Here is a 15,618-nt window from a genome sequence, read left to right on the forward strand (position 1 = left end):
ACATCAGGGAGACTTTGCCATGGAGGGAGCGGGAGTTTTAAAGTGTCTGTGTTTTAAGGAATTATTTAGTACCAGGTTAATGCCATGCTGATTTAAATGCAGATAGACAAAAACACAAAATGCATGGTTCAGTGTGTTGCAGTGGCTGATGGGGAACGTAGTATATGTGTCGCTCGGCATAATTATGACAGTTGTTGTGATGTGTTCTGAGGCTTTTACCTGTGATGAACAAACTCACCGTGTGCTTATCAGCAATCTTTTAAGATCAGTACACTTTACATGGATCTCATTAACTAAATTAAATAATTACATGTATGAACCACTGTTTATTCCAAAATCATATAATAAACACTGGGCAGTAGAGAAAACCTACACAGTCTTCATTCAGTCTCTCATTAGTGCTTCTCTTGTCATCTCTCGCACACTGTTAATTCTCAGGTACAGTATATTGAACCTAGACAGAATGACAGTGACACACTGACGGCTGTGTTACTGCATCAATTTTCTTTATGTGTGTGTGTGTGTGTGTCTTAAATGAAGATCTGAATGTTCTGGATCCAGGCCCATCTGTTCACAGTTTTCTTTTCTTTCTGTCTTATCTTAATAAGGCCTATCTTCAAAAAGAAAGCTATAATTATTTTTCAACAAATTTCCACAGCAAGTCCATTCAGCTCCTGCAGTACAAGCTGTCAAAAGTCATTTGCAAACAACCATTGAAACATCCCTTTGATTTCAAGCCAAGAACAGGCTGCTGGGAAGTGCTTAAATAAAAGAGTCAACTGTAATGAGCAGAAAAATTGAGTTTTTTTAAGAAGCCCATTCTCTGAGAAATGACTCGTCTGATTCCATAAAACAATTAAACTTGTGTCACGACAGTGCCAGTTTTAGTTTTCATTACAGTCTCATAATATGGCAGTCGGTATTAGACTTCACTTCCCATCAGTCCCATCCCATCAGATACAGTCATGTTCACGGCCTGCATCAATAGATGTCTGATGGAACACAAGATGCAAAGTCTCACTTCAGGTGTTTTATAATGTTTCCAAGTGTTTGTTTCAGTGCCTGCGTTTTCAAAGATCATCCTGTCACGGATAGACCAGGCATCAGAAACCAGGAGTAAAACAGATTATCATTTATTGGTCTAAACATGCAAACACAAGAGAGCAGGATATGAGACTGCAGCCAATGGCAAACTTTACTGGGTGCATGGAGCATGGAAACTCAAGGGACAAGAGCAGTAGGTAGTCCGGATGATCTATGGTCATAACCTGTAGATCGGACGGTGAGTGAAGAGGAAGAGGGGTCTTATAAATGGGACTGGTAAATGGAGGACAGGTGTAGGTGATTAGTAAGAGGGAGAGGCTGAATGAATGTGTTGAGTGTTGGAGGGAGGTGTGACTGGTGGCTTTCTGACATTAACTCCTCCTCCAGGGGCGGCTCCTGATGCCCCAATCCCACTTTCGCCAGGTGGTCCAGGGCACTCAGAGGAAGGCTTTGCATCCCAGGTCCGAGGCGGAGCGACGTCCTCTGTGGAGGTCTGAAGCGAAGCAACGCCCTCGGAGGAGATCAGAGAAGGGGCGTTGCCCCCAGTGGGGCATGGAGACTGGGCGTGTACTCATTGGGGCTTGGAGACTGGGGACTGGGTAGGCTGCAGGGATGGCCAAACTGTTACCCGAGTTCCTGGCGAAAATCAGGATACCCTGAGCATAAGTCCAGCCCGGGGCCTTCCCTGAGAGGTGGAGGCTGTGGTGGTGGTCAGCCATTGTGAGTGGCCTTATGGCAACAAACACCTCAGCAAAGTGCCTTGTGAAACTGGAGTATGCACTGATGATGTCCCGATTGGCATTCAAATCACGCTCGCCCATGACAGAGCCTTCCCGGTTAGTATTGAGGTTAGGAACCTGACCCAATAATATATTATTATTATTATTATTATTATTATTATTATTATTATTATTAATTATTTATATTATACTTAAAAGTTTAAATCCAAATCTCAAAGTTTGAAAAATTTAAATCTTATGAATAAACAGTAAGATATAATGGCTGAAAAAATTACAAATTAACTTTTCAATTCATTGCAATGCTTCTTCTTGATTTGATATTGAATTAATAAATTCAAGAACAAATCAATAAATTAATAAATATGTGTTAATAATATTTTATTTTTATTTAATTTCAATTAAATTAATTTGTATTACATTTTATTATTATTATTACCATCATCATTATTTTGTTAGTTTGTTTTTATTAAAATGCAAAACAAATAAATAAACGAACAACCAAATTAGTTAATTGTTAAATTTAATTAAAACAGACAGACAGACAGACAGACAGACAGACAGACAGACAGACAGACAGACAGACAGACAGACAGACAGACAGATAGATAGATAGATAGATAGATAGATAGATAGATAGATAGATAGAGTACTTAATTCTAAAGGGAAATTCTTCAGCTCCTATTAAGCCAAGACATTTTCTCCAAAAAAGAAAAAAAAACACCACAAGAAGTCCTTTGTATATAAATATTTATTGCAGAGGAGGTATTTTATGTACATGCTATCACAATATAACACCATATAAATCTACCAAATCTCCATTAACTGTATGCTAGTAGCTTGTCATAGAGCATTTATTATAACAACCACAAATTACAGTGGGTTAGTTACAGTTTTACTCACTATGCAACTTGTTAACAGTCCATAAAATTTATCATTATTTTTTTTTAAGTTCTATCAAGGGCAGTGTAACATCAGTCCTACTAATTTCATCGGATCATGCAGAAGCCACGAGAGCAATAGTTAAGACATTACAGCATTAAGTGGTAAGTAGTGTTTTCCCCGGTGAGTCTCTCACACACACACACACACACACACACACACACACACACACACACACACACACACATATATATATAAAGGGCAAGGGGAAAAAAAACAAATACACAAACATCCAGCAAAAATGAAAGTAAAGATCTTACTAAGATGTTGTAGGTCAGGAGTCAGTGGAGCACTCATCACGGCATACGACACAGTTGAGAGTTGATGGGCAGACTTAGGCACGCTAGATAGATGCACTACAAAACACACGGACATTTTCAGGACCATTCTCTATGTGACAAAGATGGCAAGGTTTCACACGTTCATCTAGCATTAGGCTGAGAAGAACCACACCACTCGGTTGTGTTTATAATAAAGTCCGTTCAAAAAGTCCCTCCGCAGTAGCAGCGTAGAGTCACGTAGAGTAGGTTATAGGAAAATATTTGTTTAATGAGACTCATTATTCTTCCTCGCTCGATAAATGTCTTTATCTATTGAATCAAGCACAGTATCGCGATGTGGTATTCTTGTCTCCGGAAGAGCTGCTTGAAAGTTTCCACAAATGAAATAAATGTATTTATCGCCAGATTTAAAAACGTGCTACACTACGTACTCTACGCAGCCACAGCGGAGGAACTTTCTGAACGCACTATAGTATGGGTACGCCGCACTCACGAAGTGGACAACACAATGAGCTGGCTTCTTTTTTTCTTTTTTTTTATATTTACCCCTTTATTTTAGTCGTAAATCATCTATTTGGATTATGCATTACATTCTGTGTTCAAAAACATACACGTTGCAGTCTGTTTTTTATCATCAGCCACTGAAACTGACAGATTCTTGCTCTCAAGACGCCTTAGACGTGTAACGTTTATAGACGATCTGCACGGCTTTTAAACCTTTTTGGTACTTATGCAGAAGGTACACTCTTAGAAAATTAAGGAGTTCTTCCATAAGATATGTAGCATCCATAGTTAATATACAATATGAATATCAAGACTTCGTTTCTGATCTGAGGAGTTTGTAGAGGTTTTTTCGCAATTCAAGACCCAATTATCAACATCTGACTTATATATGACAGCTTTGACCACTGTTGGCAATCTCTTAGTCAGCCTCGTGAGGTGATCACCTGGAATGGTTCCCAGAGGTGATGAGTGCTTGTTGTCTGCTTTTCCTTCACGTGCCGTTCTAACTCATCCCAAACCATCTCAACTGAATTTAGATCAGGTAATGTATAGGCCAGGTCATCCGATGCAGTATTCTATCGCTCTCCTTTTTGGACATATAGTTCTTACATAACCCAGAGGTGTTTTTGGGTCATCCTCCAGTTAAAAAAAAATTATTACAGTACCAGAAGTTTGGACCCACCTTCTTTAGTTTTATTTCTTTATTTGTATTATTTTCAACATTGTACATTAATAATGAAGACATCCAAACTATGAAAGAACACAAATCGAATCATATTCCAAACAAAAATGAGTGAGGTGAGGGTGCTTTGCTGATGACTGTCAAGATTTTGTCAATATTGAGGGCCCATTGCTACTACATCGTTTTGCCATGACATGCCATTCCATCTGGTTTACACTTAGTTGAAACATCATTTGTTTTACAATAGGACAAAGACCCCAGACACAACTCTAGGTTATGTAAGAGCTGTTTGTTCGAAAAGGAGAGAGATGGAGAGTAAATCCATTTGAGATTGGTTTGGGATGAGTTAGACTGGAGAGTGAAGGAAAAGCAGGCAACAAGCACTTCACACCTCTGGAACTCTTTAAGATTGTTGGAGAACCATTTCAGGTGACTAGTTGAAGACAGTTTGGATGTCGTCAGTATTAATGTACAATGGTAAAAGTAATGAAAATAAAGAAAAAACACTTAAGGAGAAGGTGTGTCCAAACCTTTGACTGGTAATATACATACGTGGCATTCATGAACACTCCATCACTACATGAAGAACCTCTCATCGTACAGAATTTTCTAAGATTGTACAAACTTGAGCATTTTTTCTTTTAACCCTAACAATAAACATCCTTCCTGTCGATTGACACGTCACAGAGACGTCTGAATGGTTTATAAGTAGCGCTCTGAGCCTTATAATATAATATATATATTATAGTATATTATAATATTACTGGCCGTCCTGCTCTAAAACTCTTAATGTCAAATATATAACATTATCAGATCCAGTGATGCTGATGAAATGCCCACGTAACGCGGTTCGAGCTGTAAAAGGGACAGGGTTTTATATCCACTTTAAAGGTCACAGGAAATGACCCATTCACGATACACGAACAGCATCGTCTCCGCTGGAATGGCAGGGCACATTAAAATAATTGTATATTAACTGGAATGTGAACTTGTTAAAAACATTTTAAAGAATTAAACGAATGACTGAGCCCCACTTTTAATGGCTGAAACCTTTTAAAGATGAAAGATTTGTACTGTTAGTCAATTCCAGAATCATTGGCACCCATCAAGAAATGAGAAAAACCTATTGATATATATATATATATATATATATATATATATATATATATATATATATACACACACACACAGTAATCCCAGATTTATTGCGGTGTTTACGTTCCAATACCGCCCGCAATAAACAGACGCCACCCCAAAACTTTGTCTTTTTACACTGTACTTAATTTGCATATACAGTAGCAAGAAGATTTTAAGGTCAAATGTCACCTTTTTTCTAAAACCATGTGTACCTGTGACATGTATGTAAAATATATACTTTCTATCAATGTGTACCATAGGATGACGCTTTAATTAATTACAAATATATATACAGTTGGTCCCCAAGTTTGGTTCGATTAACAATTTTTCTATTTTACGATGATGATAGTGGTACAGCAAAATGTAAAATATCTTACATTTCACACTCATCCATGCGCCCGCTGCCACATACTTTACATTTATATACTACAGAAGTGCATTGTGTGTTTGTGGATTTAGAGAAAGCGTACGACAGGGTGGAGAGAGGAGTTGTGGTATTGTATGAGGAAGTCAGGTGTGGCAGATAAGTATGTGAGGGTGGTGCAGGACATGTATAAGGACAGTATGACAGCAGTGAAGTGTGCAGTAGAAATGACAGACTGGTTTAAGATGGAGGTTGGACTGCATCAAGGATCGGCTCTGAGCCCTTTCCTGTTTGCAGTGGTGATGGACAAGTTGACAGACGAGGTCAGACAGGAGTCTCCCTGGACTATGATGTTTGTGGATGATATTGTGATTTTTGGTGAGAGGAGGGAGCAGGTGGAGAAGAGCCTGGAGAGGTGGAGGTACGTGCTGGAGAGAAGGGGAATATAAGTCAGTAGGAGAGTAAGACGGATCGCGGTTGCATGGCGAAGAGGTGGAGAAGGTGGAGGAGTGCAGGTACCTGGGGTCAACAGTGCAAAAAAGTGTTAGAGAAGTGAAGAAAAGAGTGCAGGCAGGGTGAAGTGGGTGGAGAAGAGTGATAGCAGGAGTGATTTGTGATAGAAGAGTATCTGTGAGAGTGAAAGGGAAAGTTTATAAGTCTGTGGTGATACCTGTCATGTTGTATGGTTTAAAACAGTGGTATTGAGTAAAAGACAGGTGGAGCTGGAGGTAGCAGAGCTGAAGACTTTAAGGTTTTCATTGAGAGTGATGAGGATGGACAAGATTAGAAATGAGTTTATTAGAGGGACAGCGCATGTAGGACGTTTTGGAGACAAGGTGAGGAAGTTGAGATTGAGATGGATTGATGTGCAGAGGCGGGACATGAGGTATATCGGTAGAAGAATGCTGAGGATGAAGCTGCCAGGAAGGTGGAAAAGAGGTAAAAACAATTAGCAGGTTTATGAATGTGGTGAGGGAAGACATGCAGGTAGTTGGTTTGAAAGAGGCAGATGTAGAAGACAGAGTAGTGCTGACTCTGATGTCTTGGCTGATTCACTGTGGCGACCACTAATGGGAGCAGCCGAAAGAAGAAGCAGAAGAAGAATATATATATATATATATATATATATATATATATATATATATATATATATATATGATTGTTTCTAGATGGGTGCCAATAAATTCCCAGCAAAACCAACTGCATTTCCATTCCCACGTGAGATGTGTTGTTTGTTTGACTGATATTTGACTCTCAGCATACAGATAAATAAAGACAGGACGGGATACGAGCTGTGCTTTCCCTTAATAAGACAAAGGACTTATACAAGACTCTTCAGATAGGCACGTTCATACCAGCAAATTTGGAAGCATTGAAAGGGTGTTTCGACTTAAAGCAATATTCCAAATAAAAAACTAAAACAAACAAAAAAAATCCAAAGCCACGTACCATTGCATGAGAATGACCCAATAAATAAACACAAATAATTCCATTAACATGAACGCAGTGACAGTATGTCTGTATACACACACCTCATTTAGTCTGAGAATATACTAGTTACTAAAGTGCTACAGGCTAATTGTCCCCACAAGCAACCACGAAACTGTGAATTGGGTTCACAACAGAAATGTAAATAGATTTGCATTTGATATGCATTTGAGTACTCTTGTGTATTACTCACGCGATACCTTTCGAAAACGTCACTTCTGTCTTTGGCAATTACTTTTCTAACATGTCACTTCCAAACCCAACAAACCCAACCCGACATAAAACACCAAAGATCATGCTTATCCTAAGACAATTCATGCATGCTCCTTCCGAGTATTGTTAAAATACATAGATTATTTCCAAGTGCTTCGGTTTTGCAGGAAAGTGTATTGAATTCTACAATCCCATATGACTGACGTAGTAAAAAAAAAAAAAAAAAACATGCTACAGATGCAGCTATTATGGAATTATGAAAAAAAATTCTGATTAATAAACAAGGATATATGTGATGAGGAAAGGCAGGTTGTTCTACATTGCACATAAAGAGTTGCATAATTCTCATACTACTGTTTGTGATTAAAGAGTACTTTGTAAGAATCTGGAATGCTTGATGATTTTGTTGCAAGTTTTTTGTTTGTTTGTTTTAGTAACTTCTTTTTTTTTTTTTTCCAAAAAAAGCACAAAGAAAAAAAAAATATTGTAAAGAAAGGCAGCTTGTGCGACTTATTTTTTTTTTATTCCCAGAAGTCACCAGAAATGAGATCTAGAGTTCCAGGGATTTATAAGATGACACAATGCACGTACGATGAGAACTACGTTTTTAGGTGTCCATATTGGTCAAATGTCATGCTTTTTTTGTTGAAGATTGGTCATCAAAGTCCCATGGGCATACGTCTGCCATTTTGGCACCGCCTGGACCTCCTTTGGAATTTGGACTTTTCTGTTTCCCTATAGAGGAGCCAGAATTTCTGGTCACTTCTGTAGTTGAATCTTCAAACTCCCATGGACAAATAGCAGCTTGCTTGGTTTTTCCTATTGCCGTGTTTGGACTTTTCTGTTTTTCCATCACACCTGTGTCTTGACTTCCTACATCCCAAGGGCAAATCTCAGCCACTCTGGCTTGGCTGAGAGGTCTCTCTGTTGGTTTACCTGAAGAAGACTTTTCTTTTGACTTTGTTTTGGCTCTTTCATCTGCCGTTCCCTTCATCTTCTCTTTATCTTTCTGGAATGTTCTCATAGGGGGTGTACCCTTCTTTGTAGCAGTGGTCTCTTTCGTTTTAGAAACCTGAGTGGGGCTGGGAATCTTTTCCAAGGTGGGGCTTGTTGATTCGTAATCCCATGGACATACATCTGCCTTGGAACAGCTTCCTGAAGATTTCAAGGGCTCAGAAAGGACATCTTTTGCTGCTCCTTCAGTTGGGATTGTGCCCTTGCCTTTAATGTCCATCACTGTGCTTAATTTGTTTTTGACCTCTAGAGATGTAGGTTTATTTCTGCCCTGACCAATGGAACAGGTTGAGTCTATAGATTTTTTTGGCAATTCGTCAAAGTCCCATGGAGATACATCTGCTTTTTGAGATTTGGTTCTGCCTGTAGATGTCTGTATATGAGATTGACTAGAGAAATTTGGTTTGGGTCCATCTGTTTGACCTTGGCTCTCTCTACTCCCATCCTCCCAAGAACAGATATCTGCTCTGTCTATAGGCTTCTGGTTGTGTCTTCGGCTCGAAGGTGACTGATCTGTGCCTTTCTGTTTCTGCTGTTTAGCTGCCTTGGTGCTGTTGGAGTGGATGGTGGTGGACTCTTCGGCAGCAATGGACACATGCTTTTGTACCCTGTTCTCTGAGGGAGTGGGCAAATCCTCTAATTCCCAAGGACACACCTCAGAAATATTGAAACCATCTTTGCCTTTTACTGACTCAGAACAGATGGTCATTTGGCTTTCACTAACCTGATGTTTCATTATTCCAGCTTTGCCAGATGTCTGCTTGTATTCTACAGACTGACTGATGATCATCTTCATGTAGCCATCTTCATTCTCAACAGGGCTTTTAGCTCCTTTGTTCTTTTGTTGAACACTTTTGTTAGGGTCCTCTATGGACTGGGTCTTTCCCGTTAAACCCAGGGTCCTCTCCTTTGCGCTGGCAATGACGCTTAATGACTTTTGCAACATAGACGTCCTCGGATGAAGAGGCTTTTTGTCTGCCGTCAGATTGTGAGCACTGGCTGATTTACACACCAAAGGAACCGACTCGGTTGACTCGCTGGCAACGTCAATCTTCTCCGATGATTTTTTCTTTACCAGCTTCTTCCCCATAAGTGTTTCAAGAAGTGATCCCTCTGTGGAAGTTACTTCCATCTTATCGGTCGCCGAGCTGCTAGAGTCCTCACTTTGGTCTCGGACGTGATCATAACTACTGTGGGATTTCTTCAAGGAGAAAACCTTGTTCTTTAGGGACTCCTCCTTGGCTGGCTTTGCTGAATGTGACGGTTCAAAAGTATTCTTCCTCAGCATACAGATGCTGTTACGGTTGCTACCATGTTCCCCCAGCTCCTTGTCGTCTCTGCTATGTTGGCGACCCATAGTTTCTGGGATCTCAGTGATGCGTCTCATGAGGGAGCGTCCCAGGCCTTTTTTGGAGCTGCGTTTCTTTTGCAGGTGAGGGTTGTTAGCCAGCATCTTTTTCCGTTTGTAGATCTCCAACTGGGAATATAGCTTTTTGAGCTCGTCCTGTAAAAAAAAACAATATAGAAAACATATAGAGAAACGTTTCAGCAGTGTTTGTGATCAATATAAGGTAAAAATACACAGATAAGCAGACTTTCTATTGCACAGAAATCATGCAGTATGAGTTATTGTATGCAACTACAGACGGTGCCACAAAGATACCTGAACATCAGAACATGCTATTTGACAGTGACTAAGTACAGGACAGTCTGGGACAGTATTGGTTATAAACATTTTCTGTGTTCTATTGTTAGGTCTGAAACAGTCTCAGTTTTTTGGGGTTTTTTGCATTTAGTTTAAACCCATTACAGACTATCCACCTAAGCAGAAACCCATTTTTATAACCCTGAACAAATTATCCTTGGGACTGAATATGTAGTGAGAGACTTCTTCAGCCTTAACAAAGAAACAAAAACCTCTGCTCACATTGGTATATTTTTCCCAAAGACTGTCGCAAGACCTTACGCCACAGCCATTAATAGAACTGAGCTGGCCCATTTCGTCTGGTGTCTGCAATAAAAAACTGCCATGGCTCAGTTATTTTATCAGTGATAAAGACAAGGAGATTATGAACATGTGTATTTACAGGTATATGGAAAAGCAGAGAGACAGTGCAAAAAGGACAAAGTGTATACTAACCCGAATGTCCTCTGGGTCTAGACTGTGCTCACTCCATGCAGATGTGATGCTGCTATTAAGGTAGGAGCCTGATCGTCCCATGTCCAACTCGTCCTCGTAAGCCTCGGCCGTTATGTCGTCTCTCAGTTGTGTTCCCCCAAACAGGAACTGTAGGAGGGACATGAGATGTATATCCATTAGGTGATACGATTTTAAAAAATCTGACCTTCTGATCAGTGACCCTGAACCTTTATGTTTGAACTACCACCTCCCCCTATAAGTGGATTAAACGGAACAAATATCTATCATTATATGAAGCTAGTCTTCCTGGGTATAGTTACATACTGTATACCAGCCCCATCTAAATGGCAGAGGAGGAGGTGTCGCAGCTATCTATAATAATTTAAGTGTCAAACAAAAAATTAAACAAAGATGTAACACTTTCGAACACCATAATAAAATATTGAGTGTCCAAAAGCAAATCTAGTCAGCCAGACTCCCCAGGGCCATACTCTGATTTTCTCGTAGAATTTGCAGATTTCATCAAAAATATAGCTACTTCTTTAGAAAAAGCATTCATTGTTGTTGACTTTAATATTTATTTTGATATTCAGAAAGCCTCCTTAGAACAGCAGTTGTGTTCATTTGAGATTTAGTGGGAATTAATCAGAACGTTATAGGACCCACTCATAGTGGTGACACACTCTTGATTTAATATTAACATTTGGATTTGATATAAAAAATATAGTCATAATTCAACAGTCTGAAACTGTTTCAGATCATTACCTTATCTCTTTTAAAATCTGCCTCAGTCACTGCATTAGTACTTTACCACGTTACCGTGTTAAGCGTACGTATATTCACTTCAACTACAGAAGCGAGTTTCATCAATAATCTTCCGGAGTTATCGACATTTATTAGATCTCCGTCTGACACAGCGGAGCTCGACTGGGCCACTGAGAGTCTAAAGCGTAAATGGCGTCAATCCAAATTAACAGCATTTTAAAAAGCATGGAAGGAGAATCGCCTGAGTTACAGAAAAGCTCTTAGTGCTGCTGATCAGCATATTTCTCCACCCTCATAAAATAATAACAAGCATAATCCTAGATTTCCTAAATACAGTAGCGAAATTAACAGGAAATAAAAGCATTGCACTCACATGCACACCATCAATAGGTAGTAATGATTTGATGAACTTTTTCAATAATAAAGTTGAAAACATCAGGCAAAGAATCGAGACAATTAATATAAATCCAAATAATTTTACAAATAACCCCGTAGACAGCAGTGTAATTATAACAGACAATCAATTACAAAGTTTTACTCCTATTTAAGAAAATTATTAAATTAAATTTATTTCTTCATCAAAATCATCAACCTGCATTCTCGATCCCTTGCCTACAAGTTTTTTCAAACAAGTAATTGAACCTGTTATATAATAACATTATAATTTATATAATAATTAATAAAAATAATGAACTCTTTCATCAGCACTGGTTATGTACCAGAATCCTTCAAACTGGCAGATATCAACCCCCTAATTATGAAACCTGACCTTAACCCATGTCAGCTGTTCAACTACAGACCAATATCAAATCTCCCCTTTATATCCAAAATTTTAGAAAAGGTTGTAGCACATCAGTTCTGCTCACATCTACTGAGGAATAAAATGTTTTAAATGTATTAGTCAGGATTTCGGCCTCATCATAGCACAGAGATGGCACTAGTTAAAGTGGTAAATGACCTGTTATTGGCCTCTGATCAGGATTTTGTCTCTTTATTTTTTCTTCTCGACCTTAGCTTTTGACACCATTGTTCATACTATCCTCTTAGCTAGACTTGGAATAAAGGGAACACCCCCCTCCTGGCTCAGGTCTTATTTGACTGATCGCTATCAGTTTGTTGATGTAAATGGTGAGTTCTCCATACTCTCTGAGATAAAGTTTGGTGTTCTTCAAGGATCTGTCTTAGGCCCACTGCTTTTCTCTTTATATATGCTGCCTCTGCGTGTAATTATACATAAACATGGTATTCGCTTCCATTGCTATGCTGATGATACACAGCTGTATGTTTCAGCAAAGCCAGATGTGAGAGATCAGCTTAACAATGTTAAGGAGTGTGTAAAGGACATTAGACAATGGATGCTTGATACCTTCCTTCTGCTCAACTCAGATAATACGGATAAGACGGAAACACTTTTACTAGGACCACATGCAGCTAGAAGCAAACTTTCCGATTACGTAGCATCTCTGGATGGTGTTTCTGTCTCAGTGTGTACAGCAGTCAAAGACCTTGTGATTATTGACCCTAGTCTTTCCTTTGAGTCTCATGTGAATAACATTACCAGGATCGCCTTCTTTTACCTTAAAAATAAGGTGAAAGAAATATGCCATTGTTACAGAATGCAGAAAAACTAGTTCATGCTTTTGATATATCTAGATTAAATTACTGTAACGCTTTACTGTCTGGGTGTACAAGTGCATAAATAAGCTTCAGTTAGTTCAGAATGCAGCAGCAAGAGTCCTCAATAGATCTAGAAAATGACCACATTACCCCTGTTTTAATCAGTCTACACTGCTCCCAATCAAACAACTTCTGTACCAACATGATCTTCCACGCCTACTTAGATCAAAAGGTGCAGGCTATTAATATACAAAGGTGCCTCAAATAATAATGACTACAGCAGGGGGCAGATTAAACCCCACAGTAATGGAACAACCTTTTAATTGGTGTTCAGGACTTGCTAGGTTATGTCTAAACTAAAAACATTTATTTAGGCAAGTCTTTTATCTGTAGGTTTCTCTTAGTAAAGGAGCAGATCTGTAGGGATCATGGATATAGAGTGTTCTGTGAACTGGGATATTTGTATGCTGTCACCCCCTCACTCTCACTCTTATCTCAGAGATCCCTCATGTCTGTGTTACCTTCTGGCTCTACCTTTTAGTTATGCTTCCATAGTAAGTCTCTCTCTCTCTCTCTCTCTCTCTCTCTCTCTCTCTCTCTCTTTTATACATGCTCCTAGGGCACCAGTGACCACTGTTCCTGCCCCTCTCCCTCTCCTCAGATCTGCCCGCTTCGTCCTGGCCTGCCTCTAGATGGTGTTCTCTTCGATTGGAGGCCACTCTGTGAAGCTATTGACAGATTTGGACTGTTTTTAATGTCAACAGTCTGATACACTGACTCAGGACTACAGTTTGCTTCTGATCACCATCACTGCACACCTCAACATGTTTTATCTGTAATAAATGGGCATTTGGTGCCACCCAGATGAGGACGGGTTCCCTCCTGAGTCTGGTTCCTCTCAAGGTTTCTTTCTTATGCCATCAATTTCTTATGGAAAAACTTCCTTGCCATTGTCGCCACCGGCTTGTTCATTATGGACAAACTTACACTTATAAAAAACAATCTTATTGATTCTTTAATCTTTTTCTTTCTTTATCTGTGTAAATCTGCTTTGAGACAATGTTTCGCTGTTAAAAGCGCTATACAAACAAAAAATAAATTGAACTGAAATTGTATGAATAAGGATTAATTGAAGATAAGGTTTACCTTTGGAAGGAGCAATAGTCCCAGGGTAACTGTCACTGTCAAATGAGTGTGAACGAAGAACAGCATAAGCATCCAGTCAGGGTGCAGCTCAGATGCAAAAGTAAATCTGCAAATGGACAGCAAATGAATACAAAAAACACATATGTTCACACAATGTGCTGATTATATACATAATTTTTCCAAAACTATTTGCAATTCTAATTGAGCAACACTATTCAAATTTGTTCCGGTTAGCTGTTATAATCAGCTGCACTCTTCTACTTTTCCACTCTTTCACGTTATCGACTTAGGACAGATTAGCAAATAACCTGCCTGATTTATCTTAATTTCTGACTAAACACCAAAATGATCATGGTGAAATGGCTTAAAACACTATCCTCACTAGCACACTGTTACCCCCATCCGATTAAAAAAGTGTAGAGAAAAACACCTGCACAATGGTATAAGTCATACTGTACCACAAGGTTCAGTTCTAGGACCCCTGCTTTTCACAATATGCATGCTTCCCTTGGGAAATATTATTAGAAGGCATGAGATTAGCTTCCACTGTTATGCTGATGATACCCAGCTATATATATCTCATCAAAACCAGATGATACAGCTCAATTGGCTCGGTTAACTGAGTGTGTTAAAGAATTAAAAGATTGGATGACGCATAACTTTCTATTATTAAATTCTGATCAGATGGAGATTTTGCTAATCGGCCTTAAAACCAGTACACAGAAGCTCCAGCATTTCAACCTGAATTTAGAAGAATGTTCTGTAACTACTAGTTCGACGGTAAAAGACCTGGGAGTTATTTTAGCAACTTGTCTTTTAAAAATCATATCAACCATGTTACAAAAACAGCCTTCTTTCACCTTGGAAATATTGCTAAGCTAAGAAACATGTTGTCTATATCTGATGCAGAGAAGCTCGTCCATGCGTTCATGACCTCCGGACTGGACTATTGTAATGCATTACTAGGTGGGTGTCCTGCATTATTATTAAACAAGCTACAGTGAGTCCAGAATGCAGCAGCCAGAGTTCTCACATGGTCCAGAAAATATCACCATATAACCCCAATCTTATCGTCCCTACACTGGCTACCTGTTAATTTTCGAATCGACTACAAACTATTGCTACTTACCTACAAAGCCTTAAATGCTTTAGCTCCCATGTATCTATCCAGTCTTCCAACACGCTACAATCCGTCATGCTCCTTGAGATCTTAAAACGCTGGTCTTCTACTAGTTTCTAGAATAGCAAAGTCCAGTAGGTGGTAGGTGGTAAAGCTTTCTCACATTTAACCCCTAAACTTTGGAATAGTCTTCCTGACAGTGTTCGTGGCTCAGACATCAGCTCTGATCACATGCACATTATCAACTTCTGCTGTTAATATCATGAACAGCAGCTACGCTAATTTCTCTCCACTGCTTCTCTTTCTCTCCCCATCCCGAGGCATCCTGAGGTTGCTCCAGCTCCAGTCATGTCCCACCTCATGAAGATTGTTGACCTTTAAAGAAGTAGATGCCGCAAACATCCCGAACCATCTAGAGACATAC

General features: G+C 39.2%; 1 protein-coding gene across 1 annotated transcript in view; it reads right to left on the reverse strand.

The window, feature by feature from the left end:
• Positions 1 to 6,414: 6,414 nt before the first annotated feature.
• The window catches only part of gpr158a (G protein-coupled receptor 158a), a 152,048-nt gene continuing 142,844 nt past the window's right edge, over positions 6,415 to 15,618 (reverse strand). The window contains 4 exon segments of the mRNA XM_046847487.1: positions 6,415 to 9,910; positions 10,334 to 10,417; positions 10,547 to 10,693; positions 14,075 to 14,180. Of these exon segments, the coding sequence (XP_046703443.1) occupies positions 8,024 to 9,910; positions 10,334 to 10,417; positions 10,547 to 10,693; positions 14,075 to 14,180 (2,224 nt within the window). The 3' untranslated portion in view covers positions 6,415 to 8,023.

Source organism: Silurus meridionalis, chromosome 4 (genome assembly GCF_014805685.1).
Source record: "Silurus meridionalis isolate SWU-2019-XX chromosome 4, ASM1480568v1, whole genome shotgun sequence".
Classification (NCBI taxonomy): Eukaryota; Metazoa; Chordata; class Actinopteri; order Siluriformes; family Siluridae; genus Silurus; species Silurus meridionalis.